This window comes from Capra hircus, chromosome 26, assembly GCF_001704415.2.
Source record: "Capra hircus breed San Clemente chromosome 26, ASM170441v1, whole genome shotgun sequence".
Lineage (NCBI taxonomy): Eukaryota > Metazoa > Chordata > Mammalia > Artiodactyla > Bovidae > Capra > Capra hircus.
In genome coordinates this window covers 243260-257888 of record NC_030833.1, presented here as the reverse complement: position 1 = coordinate 257888, position 14629 = coordinate 243260, and the positions used below count along the sequence as shown (strand labels likewise).

The window sequence follows — 14629 nt, the reverse complement described above, 5'->3', positions numbered from 1 at the left end:
AGGTGATGCTGGCACGACTCTGTCAATGTCTGGTAAACCAGTGAACTGTTCACCCTAAATGGGTGAAGTGTACGGCACGTGAATTATAATCATAGAATCTGTTTATGGAAATGAACAGCCTGATTTAGGTAAACCACAGATGTCACTGGGTAGTTACAGCCTCTGTTGTTATGGGTGGCCCTTGGGCACAAGAAGAAGCCTGTGACTTTGTACGAGGCAGACTGAAACGAGGTGTGTGTGTCAGAGCTGCTGCAGGTGACCTGAGACCCAGCAGAACAGTCCAGCACCTGGCCACGGCCACAGGAGCACGGGGGCCAGTGATGACAGAGCAGCTGCAGGTCAGAGGGTTGGCTGAAAGCATGAAGGCCTTGCCTCCCGCCACACCCCTGCATCTCCTGGGGCCCAAGATGCTCCCTTCCGGGGAGTCGGAGTGCTGCCCTCGCTCCCTGGCCATGACGTCAGTGTCGCAGCTCTGTAACTGCCTCTCCTCCCACCACCAGGCCTTCGGTCCAGACGCCGTCAGGTATGAGTGGGGTGAGGGCATTTTTACACCTTGGCCACGTAGTCCCTGCCTCCATGGTGCAGAGTCCTGCCAATCAACAAAAGGCTCTAAGAGGCTGAGCCAGAATTAAGTTTGAGCCCCCCAGACTCCTTCTGGCTGTTCCCACCCAGGGATGGTCAGGGCCGAATCTTGAATTTCTAAATAGGCCTAAGTAAGCCCTTGTCATCCTGACCGTTACTAGAGAAAGGCTGACTGGCAGAGAAGAGGGAGGAGGTGAGGAGGGCAGTGTGGAGAGATTCTGCTCTGACCATCCCTGGGTGGGAACAGCCAAAACAGGGTCTGGGACCATTCACCCTGCTGGGCTTCAGCTTAGCTGACCCTTGGGGGAACATCTCAGGAGGGAGCTCCGCTTGTCAGGCGGCAGAATGGGGGGTCAAGTTCCCCCTGCAGACAGGGACACCAGGGCCAGGGTGGGGGGCACCCCAGACGGGCTGTTTCATTGGAATTGCAGGGTCACCTGGCCCGTTCCTCTTTAGTCACAGGATGTCAGGCTGAGCGGCAGGCCAGAGGTGCGGGCAGCATTATGGGTTGGGCTCGGGCCCGGCGCTTTAGCCAGGAGGTGGCACCGCTGAGCCTGGGCCGCCTCTGGGTTCCTGAGGTCACTGCCACCTCTAAAGGCACCAAGCTCGGCTCCCTTGCAGGCTTCGTGCTGAGCCTGCGCTGCAGGGACAAAAGAGGTGAGCCCCGCCCAGGACCAGCACGAAGGTGGCCCCCCACACTCACCGCGAGCGGGGCACTTCAACCGGGAGCTTTCCCTGAGAGACAAGCATGAGGTGTGCCTGGAGGGCACCAGCTGGCTCTCGTGGTCCCTGTAGGGGAGTGGTGCGGGGATGCAGAGCGGCTTGGAGAGGTGGGACTTGAGGAAGGAAGGGCAGGGGGTGCTCGGCAGGGCGGGGTGGGACGGGGTGTGGAGAGTCTTGAATGAAGAGCCCTTGATGACACACGTGCAGCAAACTCGCAGCAGACAAGTTATCAAGCCTCTCCAGAGCCGCCCTCTGCCCCTGCTGTCCGTCCCACGGGCAGCGGGCTGTTACTGGCAGTCACGGCTTGATCTGCTTGGCAGCTTGTAAGACCAGCCACAGAAACTGTTCAGTATCAGGAGCCGGTCAGCCGCCTGCACACAGGGGCCCAGCTTTCAGAGCTGGCTGCCCGTCCACAGTGACAGCTCTCCTCAGTGCAGTCCAGCTGCTCAGCTGTGTCCCATTCTTTACGACCCTATGGACTGCAGCATGGCAGGTTTCTCTGTTCATCACCAACTCCCAGAGCTTGCAAACTCATGTCCATCGAGTCAGTGCTGCCATCCAACCATCTCATCCTCTGTTGTCCCCTTCTCCTCCTGCCTTCAATCTTTCCCAGCATGAGGGGCTTTTCCAATGAGTTGGCTCTTCACATTGGGTGGCCAAAGTACTGGAGCTTCAGCTTCACACCTCTCCTAGATAGTTCTTTTAAAAGGGAGGTAAATGGCAACCCAATCCTATGGACCGAGGAGTCTGTCAGGCTACAGTCCGTAGTGTTGCAAAGAGTAGGACATGACATGGCTTATCAATTGGACAGCAGTAGCCGCATCCCTTGTATGCACATCTCACTGGAGGAAAGGACCACATTCAGTTCAGTTCAGTTGCTCAGTCGCGTCCGACTCTTTGCGACCCCATGAACCGCAGCACACCAAGCCTCCCTGTCCATTACCAACTCCCGGAGTCCACCCAAACCATGTCCATCGAGTCGGTTATGGCATCCAACCATCTCATCCTCTGTCGTCCCCTTCTCCTTCTGCTCTCAATCTTTCCCAGCATCAGGGTCTTTTCAAATGAGTCAGTTCTTTGCATCAGGTGGCCAAAGTATTGGAGTTTCCACTTCAACATCAGTCCTTCCAATGAACACCCAGGACTGATCTCTCTTAGGATGGACTGGTTGGATCTCCTTGCAGTCCAAGGGACACTCAAGAGTCTTCTCCAACACCACAGTTCAAAAGCTTCAATTCTTCGGCACTCGGCTTTCTTTATAGTCCAACTCTCACATCCATACATGACCACTGGAGAAACCACAGCCTTGACTAGACAGACCTTAGTCGGCAAAGTAATGTCTCTGCTTTTGAATATGCTATGTAGGGTGGTCATAACTTTCCTTCCCAAGAGTAAGCGTCTTTTAATTTCATCGCTGCAGTCACCATCTGCAGTGATTTTGGAGCCCAGAAAAATAAAGTCAGCCACTGTTTCCACCATTCCCCTATCTATTTGCCATGAAGTGATGGGACCAGATGCCATGATCTTAGTTTTCTGAATGTTGAGCTTTAAGCCAACTTTTTTACTCTCTTCTTTCACTTTTGTCAAGAGGCTTTTTAGTTCTTCTTTACTTTCTGCCATAAGGGTGGTGTCATCTGCATATCTGAGGTTATTGATATTTCTCCTGGCAATCTTGATTCCAGCTTGTGCTTCCTCCAGCCCGGCGTTTCTCATGATGTACTCTGCATATAAGTTCAATAAGCAGGGTGACAATATACAGCTATGTATACTCCTTTTCCTATACGGAACCAGTCTGTTGTTCCATGTCCAGTTCTAACTGTTGCTTCCTGACCTGCATACAGGTTTCTCAAGAGGCAGTTCAGGTTATTAATTATTAATACCAGAGGTGGTCTGGTATTCCCATCTTTTTCAGAATTTTCCACAGTTTATTGTGATCCACACAGTCAAAGGCTTTGGCATAGTCAATAAAGCAGAAATAGATGTTTTTCTGGAACTCTCTTGCTTTTTCCATGATCCAGCGGATGTTGGCAATTTGATCTCTGGTTCCTCTGCCTTTTCTAAAACCAGCTTGAATATCAGGAAGTTCACGGTTCACGTATTGCTGAAGCCTGGCTTGGAGAATTTTACTCTTTGGCTCCCATAATACGGCAGCAAGGCTTATACGCTCCAGGCAGGAGACTGAAGACCCTTCCCAGGGAGCCTGACCAACCCAAGAGGAAGGACTTAGAGACATGGATGATGGGGTTCCCCAACTAAAGCCCCTCCCAAGGAACACCCCAGAGTCAAGCTCATATTTGACAAGCCCCACTCACAAACAGCCATCTGGTCTATCGTTCCTGTCACCAGAAGACAAACATCACCTGACAACTCAGAAAGCCGAAAGAAACAGGAAGAAGGACCCAAAGCACAGCGACTGAGCAGGACACAGCACTCACATCCCCAGTCTCCCGAGAAGATGGCGCACGAAGAGACCCTTCTGTTCTCCAGAAAGAAACATCTGTACAAGAAGAAAGGGCTCCTGGAAATGAACACTGTGGTAGCAGAAATGAAAGCCTCAAGTACCACAGAAGCAGAGCAGTAAAGATGGGAAACAAGAGGACGTGTGAGCTTTCACGGTCCAGGCTCGACCTCTGACAGCCTAAATTAGGGACTTAGAAAGAGCTAAGAGCAGACCGGTAGGGAGTTTGCTCAGGGATGAGTCATCAACAGAAACGACTGGTGAAGTGATGACAGCATCTGCTAGGACTGAAGTACAGGACTCTCCAGATTGAGGCCCTCTGAGTGTGGGACACAATAAACACAACAGATAAAAACCAAGGGACATGGAAGCACCACCCTGTGAAACTTCAGATCCGAATTCTTAAAGTTTTTAGTTTTTTTGGCCACGAAGCACAGCATATGGAATCTTAGTTCCCCAACCAGGGATTGAACCCTTGCACCCTGCACTGGACACTTTTTTGGAGTCTTTTTTGTTTAACTAACTGTTTTTGACTGTGCTGGGTCTTCGTTGCTGCACGCGGGCTTTTCCTAGTTGCAGCGAATAGGGTCTACTCTTAGTTACAGTGTGTGGGATTCTCAGGGTGGTAGGTCCTCTTCTTGCTGAGAACAGCTCTAGGGTGCCTGGGCTTCAGTAGCTGCAGCGCTGGGGCTCAGGAGAGGCCCACGCGCTTTGTGGCTCCATGGCATGGGAGATCTTCCCGGACCAGGGATCAAACTCGTGTCCCCAGCATTGGCAGGCGGATTCTTCACCACTGGGCCACCAGGGATGTCCCCAGAACATCTTAAAAACTTCAGGGAGGGAAACACCCCCATTGCTTGTAAAGGATTAGAAATTAGAATGGCATGGATTTCTTCACAGCACCCCTAGGAGGGAGGAGAAAGGGAGCAGTGCCTTCAGAGTCCGAAGGAAGAGGCTTCAGACCTAGAATTCTATGCCCAGGCAAACTACAGAGCAAGTGTGAGGGCAAAGTGAAGATATTTTCAGCTTCGCAATGTCCTTTAAAGAATGACCTCCCAGACACCTCTTCTGGGCTTCACTAAAACCGGAGAGTGGATGCAAGGAGAATAAGGCTATATATTACTGAGGAGGGCAACACAGGGAGAGAGGAGGGGCGCCTGGAAATGGAGGAAGACGCCAGACAGAAGGACCACCTGCCCAGACTGGAGCTAACTTCCCTCCCGGCCCACCCCCACTCACGGCGGCACGGGGGGCAGCGGTGGGAGCCGCAGGGCCAGGGGTGGAAGGATGATGTGCTTACACAGCAGCCCGATGGCCCTTGTAGCAGAAAGCAGGCGCTTTCTAATCGTTGCAAGGCTGTAGGGGGAGACTTGCCCGAACCAGAATAATTCTCCAGAAATGCCTGCAGGCTAGAACGTGTTTCCTGGGTCAGAGAGGCGGGCCGGGGCGGGGCGAGGCGGGGCTCGTGCTCCACTCACTGTTTATCTTGCACTTTGTACTTCACGTGTGTTGTACCCTGTGCATGTAGACACGTAACTGTGGACACACTCACACCAGGGTCGTCGTCTCTCCCCATCCGCCCTGACGCCTCGGCACGGGCTCTGGAGGTGAAGGCGCTCGCCCGCGCATCGGAGGCAGAAAAGAGGCTCCTCCTCCGCCTCCTGGCCGCCGTTCCCACGTCTCCTGAGGACCAGGACACGACCCGAACAGGCCAGTCGGCCGCCCCGATTCTCCCTCGGTGGGGACGCTCGCCCACATCGCCGGCACCGGTGGATAACACACCCACTCCTCCGCGCTGGCCCTCGCACTCCCGGGCGGCCCTCCGCCACCTTCCCGCGCGGTGGGCCAGACCTTGCGTCCAAACCCACCGGGCGCGCGCGCAGCGGAGCCAGGCCCACGCGGGGGCGGGCCGGGCTGGAACTCCTGGCCCCACCTCGCCCCGCCCCTCGCCCCTTTCACCTCTGGCCCCGCCCCTCGCCCCTTTCACCTCCCGCCCCGCCCCTCGCCCCCTTCTTCCTCCGGCCCCGCCCCTCGCCCCTTTCACCTCTGGCCCTTCTTCTTCCCGCCCCGCCCCTCGCCCCTTTCACCTCCGGCCCCGCCCCTCGCCCCTTTCCTCCTCTGGCCCCGCCCCTCGCCGGTCCTCCTCCGGCTCTGCCACGCCCCTCGCCCCTCCCCGAATCCCCGCCCCTGCTCTCGTCTCTTCCCGGCTCCACGAACCTCCTAGCGGCGGGGGACTCTCCGGAACCGCCCGGGACGGCGGCGATGCAGTCGGGTGGTCGTCAGGCGGAGGCCCCGGGCCGCGGCCCGCGGGTGCTGGTGGTGGGCGGCGGCATCGCGGGGCTGGGGGCGGCGCAGAGGCTCTGCCACCACCCGGCCTTCTCACACCTTCGGGTTCTGGAGGCCACGGCCCGCGCCGGTGGCCGCATCCGCTCGGAGCACAGCTTCGGTAACAGCCTTTCCCGGAACCCCTTCCCGGAGCCCCGCCGGTGCCTCCGGAGCCCTGCTCCTGGCTCGGCCTACGTCCAGGGTTAGGCGTCCCGGAACCCTTATTTGGTCCCTTGAGCGAATGCCCGCTCCGCCCCACGTAATTACCGAAGTTCACTGCTCCCCGAAACTCAGCTGCCCGCAGTGAGCAGGGTCGGCCGCTGCGGTGGAGGGGAACCCGTGACTACACAGTGGCCCTGGTTCTGACCGCCGCAGGTAGCCCCCCACACCACCACCCCCCGCCTCCAGGTTGCTCCCTGGTGCCTCTTCTGCCCCCAGGCCTTCCTCCAAGTATCCTTCCCAGGCAAGTGCAGGCCAGCACCCCCTTGGGGGTGTTCCCCTAAGCCAGGTCTGACGGGTCCTGCAGCCAGAGCGTGTGGTCCCCTGGGACCATGTGGGCCTCTGGCTGATTTTCAGAGCGTATCTGGGAAGGGCAGGGCTGCGGGTGGCAAGGGGAGGGACTCAGGGCAGGGAACCTCAAGGTGGCCTCTCCTACTGCTCCAGGTGGCGTGGTGGAGGTGGGCGCCCACTGGATCCATGGGCCCTCCGAGGGCAACCCCGTCTTCCGGCTGGCTGCCAAATACGGGCTGCTCGGGGAGAAGGCCCTGTCCCAGGAGAACCAGCTGATCGAGACTGGGGGTCACGTGGGCCTGCCGTCTGTGTCTTATGCCAGCTCTGGGGTGAGTGTGAGCCTTGAGCTGGTGGCGGAGATGGCCAGGCTGTTCCACGGTCTCATCGACCAGACCAGGGAGTTCCTGCAGGCGGCTGAGACCGCCCCACCCAGTGTTGGGGAGTACCTCAAGGAGAAGATCCGCCAGCACATGGCCAGCTGGACAGAGGATGAGGAGACCAAAAAGCTCAAACTGGCCATCCTGAAGAACTTGTTCAACGTGGAGTGCTGTGTGAGCGGCACCCACAGCCTGGACCTGGTGGCCCTCGCGCCTTTCGGGGAGTACACTGTGCTGCCGGGCCTGGACTGCACCTTTCCTGAGTATGTGCCTGCCCCTCCCACCCAGACAGGCCCCCCTGCGCTTCCCCAGGCCCTCTCCCTGCACCCCCGGGGGTCCCTACCTGTGCCTCAGGCCCAGCGTTGGGAGGCAGGGGATGGGTGAGAGGGACAGGGGCTCTTTGTCTTCCTGTGTTAGGGAGATTGGTCATTTATTTCCATAGTTTTGATCACTTATGAAAAAGAAAAGAATTCTTCTCAAGAAAAAGGGATTAAAAGAAGGGAATGCATCTTGTAATGCCTTGCTTCCCCCAGGTTTAGGAGGCCTCCTGCCTGTAAGCACTGTGGGGGCTTGGACCTCAGAGATGGGCAGACAGGCCTGCTCTGTGTTGGGGTGGCTGTCCCCTCACGGGGCCCTCACGAGACCCTCCAGGACTGCCCTGTACAGGGAGGGCGCTATGACGGGGAAAATGCCCAGAAGGGAGCCCTGGGCCGGGTGAGGAGGGACCTGCTCGAAAACCTGGGGAGCTCTGCTCCTGTAATCCTCCCGTGAGACCCCCTCCCTTCCTGCCCTCCTCCCTGGCTGAGCTGGGACCAGAGCCCCCTGCAGCTCCCTGGTCTGGCGCCTGGTCCTGACCACGGGACACCTCTGTCTCCCCCAGGGGCTACCAAGGACTCACAGACTGCATCATGGCCTCCTTGCCCAAGGACGTGATGGTTTTTGACAAACCCGTGAAGACCATTCACTGGAATGGGTCCTTCCAGGAAGCTTCTGCTCCTGGGGAGACTTTTCCTGTGCTGGTGGAATGTGAGGATGGAGACTGCTTCCCAGCCCATCACGTGGTCGTCACCGTGCCCTTAGGTAAAGCCTGCTGTTCTGGTCGGTTCCTCCAGTTCCCATTCAGGTGCCCCGGCCTCTGGCTTTCTCCAGCCTCATTCACTCCGGGGCACTCGTTGGCTGCTGAGCTCACGTTTTCATTCTGAGTTTGGGATAGAGCTACTCCACTGTGCTTTGTAGCAACTGTTCGCTTTGAAGTGAGGTTTCACAGGAAGAGAAAGGTCGGGGGGGTGCTGCTCCTTTGGGAGGTAATTCACAGAAGGGTTGGGACGGCCTCCTGAGGCTCACCACACTTAGCGAGGTGGAGAGGGCGGAGAGCCAGGTCTTTCGTTTCGGTCCCGGTGGCAGTCGAGGAAGGAGTTGTGAGCATAATCCTGTTCAATCCCAGACCTTCCGCTTTAGATCTGGCAGCAGGAGCTGGCAATCTGGTGGAAGGTGGAGATAACCGAGAGCAAGTTGGCCTGTCTATCTCATCCGCTTCTCTGGCAGCTTGGGAAGTCTCTGCCCCACCCCCTATTTGACAGATGACAGCACAGAGAAGTCACTTAACTGCCCAAGTTCACAAAGCTAACGGGTGCCAGCATGGCTGGAAGGTGAAGGGCAGGAGTCTGGCCCGCCCCGCCCGCACCCATGGGCCACGGCTTCTCCTGTCCCCTCGGGGAGGGCTGGGCATGGATTGGCTTGCTCAGCACCGGCTCCTTCTCCCACGGGGGACTCTGCTGCACGTTATTAGCAGTGTTCTGCTTCTCCTCCCTTTCCAAGTCAGCACACAGGTCTGCACAGGCTCTGTTCTTTTACAGGGATGGCCTGGCTCATGCACAGTTGTGGTGTGGGCGCTGAGCCTGCTGCAGTCAGCGGGTGCATCATTATGGCGGTGTCGTCACCGTCCACAGGGGGCCAGGCACCTGTCCCGTTTGTTCTTTATAGCTACACCGTATTTTCTCATGTGTAGGTACCATTAATTTGGAGAAGGAAATGGCAACCCACTCCAGTGTTCTTGCCTAGAGAATCCTGTGGACAGAGGAGCCTGGTGGGCTGCTGTCCATAGGGTCACACAGAGTCAGACACGACTGAAGTGACTTAGCATGCATGCCTGTATTAGAGAAGGAAATGGCAACCCACTCCAGTGTTCTTGCCTGTAGAATCCCAGGGATTCTCCAGGGGAGCCTGGTGGGCTGCCGTCTATGGGGTCGCACAGAGTCAGACGCTGAAGCGACTTAGTAGCAGCAGCAGCAGCAGGTGCCGCTAATTATACCGTTTTGAACTGTGGTGTTGGAGAAGACTCTTGAGAGTCCCTTGGACTGCAAGGAGATCCAACCAGTCCATTCTGAAGGAGATCAACTCTGGGATTTCTTTGGAAGGAATGATGCTAAAGCTGAAACTCCAGTACTTTGGCCACCTCATGTGAAGAAAAGACTTTGATGCTGGGAGGGATTGGGGGCAGAAGAAGAAGGGGACGACCGAGGATGAGATGGCTGGATGGCATCACTGACTCGATGGACGCGAGTCTGAGTGAACTCTGGGAGTTGGTGATGGACAGGGAGGCCTGGCGTGCTGCGATTCATGGGGTCACAAAGAGTCGGACACGACTGAGTGACTGAACTGAGCTGAAAGTTACTTTTCACGTGTCCTGTTGCACACAGCGTTGTACACGTGTGTTTGGGTACATGTGTGTGGGACCAAGGCCAGTCCTGCAGGACCTGGTGTGCTGAAGCTCTGCAGCGAGAGGCTGGCTGGGGAGGTGCCCCCCCACCGCCCGCAGCGGTCACGGCTGAGCCTTGTTCCCTGTCAGATGGTTGGTCTTTTTCTCGTGAACTAGCGAGGTTGGCTTGTGCTGCGAATGTTTCCTCTCCTTGTGGTCTGACTTCGGGCTAAATGCTTATCAGTTTCCCTGGGGTGAAGCCTGTGTATTTCACCATTCCTGCAAACTAACCCTGGGCAGCCTGAGAAGCAGCAGGCTCAGGCCTGTCCCGCAGAGCGGTCCAGGGCTGGGCCACCTCATCCTGCGTGGCCAGAGGTTCTCGGGGCCTGCCTGTCCCTCCACTGAGCGCTGGCTGTTGGGGCCCCGGCCTGCAAGGCGCCTGCGTGGCTCCCAGACGCCTGTCTCTGACTCCTCTGATGGGCTCGGGGCCCATTCCTGTGGCTGTTGATTCCCATTTAAGAGACTGACATGGCGTAAGGTGTCCAATTTTGAATTTCAGGTTTTTTAAAGAAACATCTGGACACCTTCTTTGAGCCACCACTGCCCACTGAGAAGGTGGAAGCGATCAGGAAAATAGGCTTTGGGACCAACAACAAAATCTTCCTGGAGTTTAAGGAGCCCTTCTGGGAGCCGGACTGCCAGCACATCCAGGTGGTGTGGGAGGACACGTCGCCCCTGGAGGACGCCGCCCCCGCGCTGCACGACGCCTGGTTCAAGAAGCTTATTGGCTTTTGGGTCCTGCCTCCCTTCCAGTGCGTGTTCTTTCCAGGTTTCTCTGAGGAGGCCTGGGTGTGAGCTCTCCGGGGTTCCGGCACTGTGTTGATTCTCCTCGAGGCGTTTCTGGAGGGTTTAAATGCAGGGGGACGCCAGGGGCACCCTAAAGTGGTGAGACAGACCCCCTGAGCCCACTCCTTGCAGGGACAGACAGAGGCCCACCGTGTGCAGCTCGTTGGCCCTCCTGGGACCTGGAATGTGCAGTGAATACTTGCAGTTGTTTCCCTCCTAAGAGACACTCTCTGCTCATTTATGAGACGTGTTCGCTGAGGACCCAGGGGTGCTCACCCCAGCGGCCAAGCCAGGGTCCACATGGTACGCCCGGTTCCCTCCGGCCCATCTTGTGGGTTTTTTTTTTTTTTTCCATGCAGGGTTTTATAAAGAGGAGTAGAAGGGTCAGGACTTGATACAGAGTCCCCGACTGTGCTAGGGACAGCTGTCCCCACCAGCCTTCGACGGTGGAGACAGCAGGAACCATCTTGGTGCCCTGAGAGTTCTGACCTTGCAGACCCCGTGTTAAGGGGCCCAGGGCTTTGAGTCCACACTGGTGCAGCCACTGGCCACAGCACAGCCGGTCTGGGTGTGGCGGGCCTGGTCCAGCTCCACTTCTCTCCAGCAGGGCCAGCCACGTGCTCTGTGGCTTCATCGCGGGGCTTGAGTCCGAGTTCATGGAGACACTGTCGGACGAGGACGTGCTCAGGTCTCTGACGAAGGTGCTCCGCAGGGTGACAGGTACTGACCACAGGGGCCACGCTGCTGCCTCCCACCCGAGTGGCTGGTCTGTGACAGGGACCAAACCTCCCCCGGAGAGGAACTGGGTTCGGCCCTGGGTCTCTGGGGACAGGCCTTCCCATGTCAGCTGGCGCTGAGGGTTCTCCTTTCCGGGAGACTGAAATGGCTTTGCAAGCACTTCCCACTTCTCTTTTCCAAAAGTCTGCCACCAAGATGGACGTGAATGTCCGCAATCAGAGCTTTGCAGGCAAGACGCCGAGGCTCAGAAAGGCAGCGGAGCGTGTCAGGACGCTGCTTCAGGGGCCTCCTGAGGGGAGCCCTGCACTCGCACCCCCTGGGCTTGGCTCCCCAGCAGTGGTCTCACTGTCAACTGCTTGGTCTTAACGGTGGGAGGCTCCTTGTGGATGGGTGGGCGGGCTGCTGGCTAACGTGAGCGTCTCTTGGCCCAGGGAACCCCCGGCTCCCCGCGCCTAGGAGTGTGCTGCGGTCCTGCTGGCATAGCACCCCGTACACCCGGGGCTCCTACAGCTACGTGGCTGTGGGCAGCTCTGGGGACGACATGGACCGGCTGGCCCAGCCCCTCCCTTCAGACGGCAAGGGGGCGCAGGTAGGAGGAAGCCGCCGGGCGAGGGCACCGGGGTCCCACAGAGGGCCTGGGGACAGGACAGGCCCCGCAAAGCCTGGGGCTGCTGCTGCAGTCAGCGGGCGAGGACCCTGCGACTCAGAGTCCACTTTCTTTTTGAAACGTGTTATTTTAATCAGAATTATACATACCTGTGGCTTGAAGTGTCAGAGCATTCTATAGAGATGGCTAACAGAATAAAACCAAAATATAGCCTTCTGGCGGGGGCACACTGCTGACCCTTCCCAGGCTGTGCTTCAGGCTGGTTCTGATTGCTAAATACCACATTAAGCTGCTGCCTTGTTAGAGCAGTTTTTTAGAATTGAAGTTTAGTTGCTTCACGATGTTGTGTTAGTTTCAAGCGTCCAGCGAAGTGATTCAGCCATGTGCGTGCATGTACCCTCCCTCAGACTCTTTCCCATTATGGTTCTGCTGCTGTTTACAAAGGGGCCTCCCTGGTGGCTCAGTGGTAAAGAGCCTGCCTGCAGTGCAGGAGACGCGGGTCCAGTCCCTGGGTCAGGAAGATCCCCCGGACAAGGAAATAGCTACGCACTCCAGTATTCCTGCCTGGAGAATCCCATGGACAGAGGAGCCTAGTGGGTTACAGTCCGTGGGGTCACAAAGAGTCAGACAGAACTGAGTGACTAACACTTTCAGTTTTTACAAAGCACTGAATTGTGGAAAACTTTCAACGCCATAAAGGTTGGCGGAACCTTTGGGTTCCTGTCTCCAGCTTCACACCTGTCTGCCCCTGGCGTCTCCCTGCCCTCCTAACTCCCTTGCTGGTGAGCACGTCCCACAGGCAAGGCTTTGTTTGCGGGTGTTCCAGGGCGCATCTCTAAAGACCGAGGTCATGCCTTAGAGCGCCCAGCTACAGCACTGTCACCACCCTCAGCAGTCACATGCCACCCAGCACTCTGTTCAGCCCCCACGTGCCTCCCCCTCCCACGGCCGCCTGATGCAGAGAGCTGGCTCACTGGGAAAGACCCTGATGCTGGGAGGGATTGGGGGCAGGAGAAGGGGCTGACAGGATGGGATGGCTGGATGGCATCACCCACTCGATGGACATGGATTTGGGTGGACTCCGGGAGTTGGTGATGGACAGGGAGGCCTGGCGTGCTGTGGTTCATGGGGTTGCAAAGAATCGGACACGACTGAGCGACTGAACTGACTGACTCCCTCCCATGCCTCACAGCATGTGGGATCTTAGTTCCCAGACCAGGAATGGAACCCGGGCCCCCTGCATTGGAAGCACAGTCCTAACCTCTCTACCTCCAGGGAAGTCCTAAGTGCTTCCTGACGCTTCACTTTCAGGAATTGCTGACGGGATTCTGGCCACAGCACAGAAAGTTCTCGCTTTCTTCCGCGCCTCTGCGCACCCAGCCCTCAGGCCTCTCCCCACCCTCCCAGGCATGATGATGTGGTTTTGTTACGAGCTGTCTGCACACACCTTGTTCGCTGTGGGCACTGTCCACACCTGAGCTGCAAGGGTGCCTTCCTTTTCGTGGTGGAAGCAACCACTTCCCTGGGCTGCTAAATTCTGTAGGTGGGCATGGTGGGACAGCTGTTTCTGCCCATGATGTCCAGGGCCTCAGCTGGGGGTGATTCAGGGCCGGGTTGGGTCACGCGAGGCTGCTTCTCTTTCATGTCTGCCCCGAGCACAGCTGGCATGTTGGCCAGAGGGCTTGCCCGAGGCCTCGCGGAGCGGCTTGGGCTTCCTCACCTTGTGGTGGCCTTGGTGTGGTCATGCTGCCCTGTGGTTGTGCGGGGCGTCCGCGAGGGCCTTCTGTGAGGGCAGCTGCCTTGCTCCAGTGAAGCTTGGAGAAGAGGTCCCGCACTCAGGGCCTCAGAGCCCAGACGTGCTGCCCTCCGGAGTGTATTCAGTCATCTGGGATTCTCCTGAACTATATCATCATGATTTTTTCCCCCTTTTTCTTTTTTCTGGATTTCTAGTTGGATGGTGTACTTCTGAGCTGGCCCTAGAATTTTCTCATCTTTTCCCTGCTAATTTCCCTCTCTGGTGTTTTGCTCTGTGTTTTGGGCGATGTTCAGATTCTCTCCAGAACCGCCTGATGGGTCTTCCACTCTGAGACCGTGCTGGATTCCGGGTGTGCTGGCTCCGAGGGGTCCTCACTGTTGCTGCTCCTTCCTGCAGCAGCGGCCGGGTGCCGGTCCTTGTTGCCCAACCGCATCAGGGTGCTGGGTTAAGGCAGCAGCAAGGCACCACATTTGCCATCGCTTCTGCAGCCCAGGCGACAGGTGTGGGGCTGGCGGCCGAGGCCTGGCACCCAGCTGACCACCCCCTTCTCTCCAGCTCCAGGTGCTGTTCGCAGGGGAAGCCACACACCGGGCGTTTTACTCCACCACGCACGGGGCTCTGCTGTCTGGCTGGAGGGAGGCTGACCGGCTCGTGACGCTGTGGGACCCCCAGGCCCAGTGGCCCGAGCCCAGGCTCTGAGCTCCCAGTGCTGGGGTGCGGGAGGCTGGCCCTACCCTGTCCTGTGATGGACGAGGTTCAGGCGGGCTTGGGATGTGGCCACCCGGGGTCAGCTCCCTCATTTCTCAAGCTGCTGGATCCTGGTCAGGGCTCAGCCTGAGCTGAGCGCAGTCTTCCTGGAGGAGGGAGACGTGGGATGCTGCCGCTGCCGCTGTCGGTGGCACATAAAAGTGTGTAAAACAGCCTGTGTCGAGTCGTACTTACGCCTCCGAGTTGCAGCCTGGGCCGTCTGTTCTCGTCTTGCCCCGGCCCTGTCACTGAAGGGCTCTGT

The 14629-nt window shown here is 57.6% G+C and overlaps 1 protein-coding gene across 2 annotated transcripts; it reads left to right on the top strand.

Annotated features, from left to right (window-relative positions):
• Positions 5929–14543, top strand: PAOX (polyamine oxidase). 2 transcript variants are annotated; one of them, XM_018041265.1, is made up of 7 exons: positions 5931–6209; positions 6752–7238; positions 7856–8055; positions 10233–10485; positions 11127–11239; positions 11689–11846; positions 14176–14541. In XM_018041265.1, the coding sequence occupies exons 1-7, from the start codon at positions 6026–6028 to the stop codon at positions 14317–14319; spliced, it is 1539 nt and encodes a 512-aa protein (XP_017896754.1). In that variant the 5' UTR covers positions 5931–6025; the 3' UTR covers positions 14320–14541. The 2 variants fall into 2 exon arrangements, with proteins under 2 accessions (XP_017896755.1, XP_017896754.1); XM_018041266.1 differs by lacking the exon at positions 11689–11846 and having other exon boundaries at positions 5929–6209; positions 14176–14543.